The 8,489-nt window shown below is 35.7% G+C and overlaps 1 protein-coding gene across 4 annotated transcripts; it reads left to right on the forward strand.

Annotated features, from left to right (window-relative positions):
- Nucleotides 1-760: 760 nt before the first annotated feature.
- On the forward strand, nt 761-8,489 carry LOC104109857 (uncharacterized). 4 transcript variants are annotated; one of them, XR_001971940.2, is made up of 8 exons: nt 877-987; nt 1,178-1,262; nt 2,857-2,949; nt 3,792-3,822; nt 7,473-7,549; nt 7,668-7,694; nt 7,804-7,930; nt 8,043-8,489. XR_001971940.2 is itself a non-coding variant. In XM_009619226.4 (7 exons), the coding sequence occupies exons 2-7, from the start codon at nt 1,197-1,199 to the stop codon at nt 8,095-8,097; spliced, it is 408 nt and encodes a 135-aa protein (XP_009617521.1). In that variant the 5' UTR covers nt 761-883; nt 1,178-1,196; the 3' UTR covers nt 8,098-8,489. The 4 variants fall into 4 exon arrangements, 3 of the variants coding, with proteins under 3 accessions (XP_009617521.1, XP_009617520.1, XP_009617522.1); XM_009619226.4 differs by lacking the exon at nt 7,473-7,549 and having other exon boundaries at nt 761-883; nt 7,659-7,694; XM_009619225.3 differs by lacking the exon at nt 7,473-7,549 and having other exon boundaries at nt 7,659-7,694.

The following is an 8,489-nucleotide window of genomic DNA, read 5'->3' on the forward strand; positions in this document are numbered from 1 at the left end:
TAATTCCTAAATTTTGAAAATATATATAAACAAGTTAGTCAAATCAATTCCAATGGGAACTTATGCTAACAAGAATTAATTCAATTTTTTGTATCAAAAGCAACTCTAATAGGTCAAGGAACAAAACAAAAATAATTTTTAAAAAAACTTATCAAAGTATCAAACAGCAAACATGGGAACACACATAGAAATTGCAAAAAGAGACAGAGAAAGTATCAAACATGCGATAAAGGGAATGAATTAGCAGAGTTGAATTTACCAATGTTGGTGGAAAATTGAGGCAAAAGCTAAAAAAGATTGATTTTGTTATGAAAATAATTATATTGTGGATGTCCATTGAAGAAGATTATCCATTTAGTATTCTGTTGAAGTTTATCTACAAGCAGCTGATGCAGGCAGGTTGCAAGCAGCTTAATGAAATGATTTGCAGCAGCTTCTTATTAAACAGACAGGTTGCAAGCAGCTCATGCAGACAACTTACAAGCAGCTAAAGAAAAGCCTTGCAGCTGCTTCCTGAAAAGCCTCGCAGGCTGCTGCTGCTTCCTTTCTTCTATAAATAGAGGAGTTTTCAGTTCATTATGTACATAAGTTTAAAGTTTGAATAATATATCAGTTTCTCTCTATACTTGTCTTTATTTTATAACAAATTTTCAATTTTTGCGAAAAATTGAAAGGAAATTTCTTTTTCCACCAGACCTATTAAAAAAAGTTTTTAGTTTTTGTAAAACTGAAAAAGGTCTTCCTTTATTGAGTTTGATTTTAAACAGGGAAAAACCACTCAGATTCTGCATACAAACGTGAGGTGGTATAGGATGTTACGTGTTCTGAAGCCGTTAATTAAACAAACGGCGTCGGTTCACTTCAAGGCGCCAACCTATTTTAGGTGATCTCTCAATTCCTTGATTTTATTCGGATAATTGACTTCTTTTTCTTTTCTTTTCGCAATTGCTGTGGCTGTATCTCTTCATCTCTTTGAGCTCGTCGCTGGTAAATGATGCATATAATGTCTTTTCTGCTTGTTCTCCGGGGTTTAAAGCTCTGTCTTTACTTTGATTACTGATTCTCGTTTTTAATTCAAGTAATGTAGAAGGTGTCCTATAAATTCCCTGCATCATGATTGTGTTTCTAACTTGAATCCGCAAACCTGATTGGTTGTTTTGGCCTCAACATTTTTCAGGCACAATTAGATACTTGAGATGCTGGTGGACGAGGCAAAAATCTTGCTAGGCTTTTCCACTAATTCTTGCCCCACTCCTTGTCAGGTATAGATTTTTATGTTTATTGTATACATAGAAAGGTGTGTGGCATGCTTGTTTCTTATATTATTTAGTATACTACACAAAATACCAACACGAGGTGAGTGTAGTACCGGGACAGTAAAACAATAGCAACTGAGTAATCGAATTACGATTTGACCTATAATTCAAGAATTTTCTTGAGAAGGTTTGCCTGGCCTAGCTTTCGCACGACATTCCTTGCCAACAATTTGCTTAGCCTAGTATTTTATCACACCTACTGTGATTCTTACAATTCTACACTTATTTTAGGGATCAGCCTCCAATAATTGAAGAAAGGAACGACATATTTTTAGAAATAACACATTTTTATTTCACACAATATTTTGTCCCCTTTCAGCTGCAAATGCTTCCTTTATGGAGGAAAACCTTTAGACACTGTTACATAGTATGATATAACCAGCATCAATTTCAAAGGACATCTCATGTGATATGATCTATCTCATCTATCAGGTCTCCTTCCACTGGAACTCTCACTCAGCAACCTCCTCTTTCCGTCAACATACCTCAGTAGCTTAGCTCAATTATCTTTGTTCTTTGTTTTTCTACTATGCCATCATCCATGTATTTACCGAAGATTAGGGACGCCCCACTGATTATGACTCTTGCTGCTTCCTACTATCTCAATCTGTTGTTTTCCTGATTTTGTTTATCTTAATATTACATTTATATTATTATCCCACACTATCAATGCTTTTTTCAGCTGTCGTGCGGCTTATTTTAAAATTGGTTATACATCTCTTGAACTTTTTTCTTATTTAGGTCAGTTTGTAAATTCTTACTTCAAATTGCCAAAGGAAGAAACTTTTCTTAAAATTGTTGTCAGATTGCTGATACACCTTAACCAAATGATATAATATGTACAGTAAGCAGAAGAAAACTAGAAAAGCAGAGTGAATAACACCCCCTTGGGAGGGTTTACAATGAGGTTTTTGTTTCCTTTTTCTCCCTTTGATTTTTATTTGTCGTTTGGAGTAAGTGGAGAATTAAACTGAGGATACTTGCAAATTATCAATTTGTAAATATATTTAATTGCTTATCATTAGTGAATGGAAATTTTCTCCACAAACAAGTTTTATTTACGAATAGATAAGCGTATAAAGGAGTGAAATATATGCTCCCTGTGTAATTGTGCATGTGTGTTTTTTCAATTTCTTTATCTTATTTGCTACATTAATCACCCACCGCTAGTTTCAATTTGTTTGACAAACATAAATGTTTTCATGAACTCGAAGGACTATTTTGTGGTTGGTTCAGTAATAGTATTAGTATTATTTATGAATTCTGTAACTTGTTTTCTAGAAGAATTCAGCTTAGGGCTATTTGAATGTGGTAGATGTTTGGGCACGAAACCAAAAATGATGCTTAAGCAAACATTTCCCTCAGATTTGTAACATATATTTGTTACTTTTTATTTCAGTTTATTTTCTTTTTCATTGTTTTGTCTTTATTAGGATTCTGAAAACTTATGCAGGTAGTGATTTTTTGTAAAAGCTATATTACTGCCTGTGCGGCGCCATTTATGAAACTAATCATAGTACCACATTTCAAACAAATGTAGGTCAAAGCTGCTTATAGAAGGAAGGTATGGGAAACTCATCCGGATTGCTTTCCAGTTCATCTCAAACCTGGTGCAGAACTCAAATTTAAGATGGTGAACTTTCCACTTTGTTGGCACAACGACCCCCCACCCCCATGCCTCCACTTCTACTATTCTCCCTTGAAACAACTACTTTACCGAATTTCATATTTTTCCAGAATGTTTATTTTCGTCATTTCTACTTATGATACCTGGTGATCTTTTTCTTTGAAACTTCATTTTCATCAATTTTGGAGCATCACAAAACAATGTTGCGCTTGGGACTAACTTATATACTGTGTAATGTGGTCTTACACGCTCTATGTTATAATAAACAGAAAAAGCAAGTGGCTCGTTCAACATTTTCTCCATAATAAACTTGCCATAATAAGTGTGTTATCCTAAACCAAGGTAGTCTTTTGGAACCATTTAGGTAGAGCGAAGAAATAATTTTTGCCTATGAGAACCAGTATCTTCATTGATCCTTCTGGTAACTCTCGTGCTGTATGAATTTCTCCCCTCTTTCTTCGACTACACACTTTCTTTTTTGATAACCATGGTGTCTTGGCCAACTTGTGCGTACCTCTACTAATTCCACGGGATACCTGCTTTCTCCCACCAACAACAAGTACCAGGTAACTTTATCCACCAAGGCTTGGATAGCTGGAAAAAAATCACCCAGTTTGTCTCCGCTAGGATTTGAACCTGAGACCTCAAATTCTCAACCCACCCCATTGACTACTAGGCCACACCCTTGGGTGCCAACTACACACTTTCTTAATCTAAAGCGTAATTCTTTGTCCTTCACCTTTCCTCTATCTGAATGATGATGGTTCAGTTTATATGTGCCATTTCTTTTCTATGAGCTTTGTTTGATTGGTCATTGTTATTGAAGTTTAAAATGTGTGTGGATGCAGATTTCAGAAGCATACACTTGCCTGCTTTCTGGTAATTTTCATGTCTTAGCACCTCTGCAATATGTGACAAGCTAAATAGATTCATTTACTTGCTTGGAACCTTTGCTGATGAAATGGCAAATTAACATGATTTTCAACTAAAGATCCTTCCACTTTCCGCTTACAATATTGTTTCTTTCTCCACTCATCTTGTCCCTTTTAAAAACATATAGTGTATAATTCTCCATTATATATTCCTGCGAGAACTACTGTTAGATCTTCCTTATATTCCTTTGATGTTACAAGCTTTGATCTAGTTCCTATTTTCTTTAAGGCATTGACAGAAAGCTACAATGTTTCATTTAGCCCCTATGTCTTTAGTCTAGTGGTAAGAGTACAACACGTGATGTGTAGTGTCAGGTGCACGTGACAAGTTCGGACTTTGTCGCAGGCAAAAGACTAGTATTTAAGTGGAAAAGGTGAGAGGCATTATCATCTGGTGGGATGAAATAAGGTATTTGCTCCTTTAGAAGTGTGAGCTTCTAAGGACCCTTAATTTGTCTTGAACGATTGATGCTTTGTGATTGACTAGTTTATTCATGGTTAGAAATGGAAATGGAATTCAATTTTTGCTGGATATTCACTATGGGAATACCACTCTGAAAAAAATGAGTTCCCCCAAAACTTTTTTTACACAACTAATAAGAGTGTTACAATAGTGGATCACCTTGTGAGAGACGGATGCCACTCATGAGGCTCAAGACTAGAAATGTGGTTGTGTTGGTGAATTTTCTTTCCCAACATTTTGTTGCACAAATGGATGTATCAAGTTGGCAACCACCAAAGTTCCAATTGAGTTATACGAATTATTTGTAGTTGTGTTCAGAAGAAGCCAAAAAACTCCGCAAAAATATCCAAACATATAGTATCATATTTGCTTTTACGTCTTTTGGAGTTAAGCTTCATAAAGAAATGATATTTTCAAGGAAATAAGTTTCTACTTTTAAGGCACGGACAAATATATCACGATCTTTCGTCATTGGTCCCACGAGTTGTGCAACAGGGTGTCAAAATTCCAAGAAGCAAACTTATCCGAGGAAGTGATAGAAATCCGTATGCACAATTCTTTCTACAACTATAAGATTATTCGACATTTCGAAATGTACAAATTTGAACTGCTGCTAATGTTTGTTTAGATCAACGTGTGTATAACATCCTCAGTAGAAGTTGCTGCAATTTGAATAGACGGAAACAATCTAAAGATACTGTTGAAAAGAGATACTATTGTTCATGAACCTTTAGACAAGAAATATCGAGTAAAACATTAATGTGATTGCTATGACACGCTACAATATTCTTTACTTTTTCCAAAGGATGCCAGAAGTAATATCCTTTGACCGACCTATTCTCCTCTATATTCTCTTGTCATGACATTCAGACATTGTCAACTATATATATCTCCCTTTTGAGATTTGGTTGTTCATTTCTAAAATATTTAAGCCTCGTTTCTATTCTTATGTACACGTCAATAACCAATTGTTGCAATAATATGTCAAATAGTAGTAATATGAATTTCTCTTCTTTTTGTACTTGTAATTTATAGTAGTAGTACTGTTTACAAGACACATATCCTTTAGATTCACTTCGTACACTTATAAGTAAGATTTGTTTATATTGATAATCGTTAGTTTAAGCTTTGAAAAGTTTGTATTGCATAATTCATAAATATTTACCTTCTTCTTCGTTGTCCTGGAATATTTGTGCTGACGGTTGCAACTTCATCTATGTAATGCTACTTTTTGAATTGCGACATTTCCTTATACTTTGATGCCGACCCCCTTCACCTTTCGAAAAAAGTAAAGGATATTGTAGCGGGTCATAACAACTATAGTAATGTGTTACTCTATGTTTGTTGCATGAATGTTCATGAACGATAATATCTCTTTCGAGCACTATATTTCGATTGTTTCGGTCTATCCAAATTGCTGTAACTTGATCTACTTAGGGTGTATACACATTGATCTAAAGAAGCATTAACAACAATTCGAATTTGTATATTTGAAAATGTAGAATGATTTTTTGGCTGGCAAAGAATTGTGCATATGGATTTCCATCTATTATTGGCCTGATTTTGACCACCAGTTCCTCTCATAAGTTTGCTTCTGGTAGTTTTGACATCCTATTGCACAACTCATTATTTGTATTATAAAGTTGAAAGTGACATGGATCATCATTACGTGGGGCCAATAATAGAAGATCGTTACCTGTGCCTTTATAGGGTAAACTCCTTTCCAGAATATGTCATTTTTTTTTATCAAGCTTAACTCCAAAAGACGTAGTAGTAAAGATGCTATTATATGCTTGGATATTTTTGCAAAATTTGTTGTGTTCTTCTGGTTAGCTAACACTAGTTCATACAACTGAGCTGGAACTTCGGTGGTTGCTAGTTTAATACATCAACTTGCGCAACAAAATGTTGGAGGCTTTTATTGAAACTTCTTAGCATGACAAAAGATGCATTCAGGAACTTTTTGCTACTTATGGTGATAATAAGTGGTAAGTTGTATCTCCTAATTTCACATAGGAAAATATTATATGGTATTAAGAAAAATATTTTCTAAAATGTTATAAAAACAAAGTGGGTTGCTCTAGTGGTGAGCACCCTCCACTTCCAACCAAGAGGTTGTGAGTTCGAGTCACCCCAAGAGCAAGGTGGGGAGTTCTTGGAGGGGAAAGAGCCGAGGGTCTATCGGAAACAGCCTCTCTACCCTAGGGTTGGGGTAAGGTCTGCGTACAAACTACCCTCCCCAGACCCCACTAGTGGGATTATACTGGGTTGTTGTTGTTGTTGTTATAAAAACAAAGAAAGTCAATCTATAAGCTATTGCACTAAAAGTACCTCCATTCCGTACTCTTGTGATAAATCCTTAAGTAATCAGCTTATTTTTGGCTTTTTCAGTCGTGTTTCTTCAAAGTGTACATCTTGTATTGGTTAAGTTGATGCAACCAGCTTATTTTTGGCTTTTCAATTCATCTCACCTCCATTCATAATCAGCATTCTATGTTACAATTGGTACAAGTTACACTGTTATTTATAATGTTCCCTCTCCTGTAGCATTCTTATCAAGAATACTACTACGGCTCATTTTAATTTATGAATCTTTTTTCTATCAGATCCTAAAAAACAAAAGAACTATAATATCCGCGCAACTCCAAACATGCTCATGTTTACCAATGCTTTTATGTGTGATGTGTGCGAGCGAGAAAGTTAGAACTTTTCACACAAATCTCTTATACATCCTCTAAGAAAGAACCCTTACCACTTTGAATAACTTGTTGGATACTTTTCGTGTGTAGCTTTACACAAAGATCACAAAGATCCCTAGTACCACTTGTCTAACCTATGCGAGTTTACAAAGCAAAATAGACAAAGTTTTAGGATAGCAATCAAATTTTGAATCCAGTAGCATTAAACCGGCCATTTTCCATCATCAATTGTCCCTAATATTTCAACTCACGCCCTAATTGAAATTAGAGAAACCAAATATGTAGTAACTGTATGACCTATACTTTACGGGTTCGAGCCGTGGAATTAGCTACTGATGCTTGCATTAGAGTAGACTGCCTCTATCACACCCCCTTGGGGTGGGGGTGTGGCTCTTTCTCGTACCTTACGTGAACGTGGGATGTTTCGTGCACCAGGCTGCCATTTTGCCAAATATGCAGTAACCCGAATTTCTAGGGTGGCAAACACTAAATTTTGCCCCAAGATAAATATGGTATGTGCATTAAATGTCTAGAGCCTTATCAGTACACTTATTTGTTATTGCTTGCTGTTTTATTTGTTCCTTACTCTCTTTGTTGGGTTCATCGTCTCACTTTGAATAGCAATTACAGGTACAAGACAGGAAGGTCAACATGGTGGTAAGTTTCTCTAGAGCTCCTTATTGTGTCCATATGCATGTGTGTTTATGTGCACCTGTAACATGAGATTAACCCGTGATCTAATGGAAAGACAATGTTTTGTTATCAGTTGGATATTCACGTGTTGTAAGAAGTGGAGTTCCTAGAGGAGGGAGGAAAAATCATCCACTGATTGGGATTCCCTTTCTTTTTATTATTTTGGGAACTGTAACATTGGGAGGAACAAATGTTGCCAGGTAATTGACATGTTGATAGTGAGATGGTCTTTTGTTGCTTGCTTGAAGAAAAGATTTAATGAGATGATCTGAAATCTGAATAGCTGTTTTTTATTACCTTTTCCACTATCAGGGCCTACAGAAAACAGAGGGCGGATTGTCCTTCTCATAATCCTTTTCTCCCTTGATTATTCGAAGTTTCTGCAACATTGTGTACGTAGTGGCATGGTATGTACAGATATGGTGCGGCGTTAGTCCTCTATGAAAATGTAGCTGATCCAATAAACTTCAATGAGTCTCATTCGCAGCACGTGTTAAGTTGTGTTTGTGAACTTTCAAATGTAATTCTGAAGTTGTTCATTATGTAAATTAGATGATAGTTTAGGTGAAGGATGCTTTCAAAGTGAAAAATGTTAGTCTTTGTTCCAATTTGTCTCTGTATCACATGAAAAGAGGAAGAGCAATTAGAACAGAGCATGACATGTGATAAAACCCCATAATATCGGGTTGATTCGGTTTTTATCAAAATCTAACCAAACCAACTATATGGATTGGTTCGGCTTTGTCGGGTTTTTCGGAA

This window comes from Nicotiana tomentosiformis, chromosome 2, assembly GCF_000390325.3.
Source record: "Nicotiana tomentosiformis chromosome 2, ASM39032v3, whole genome shotgun sequence".
NCBI lineage: Eukaryota > Viridiplantae > Streptophyta > Magnoliopsida > Solanales > Solanaceae > Nicotiana > Nicotiana tomentosiformis.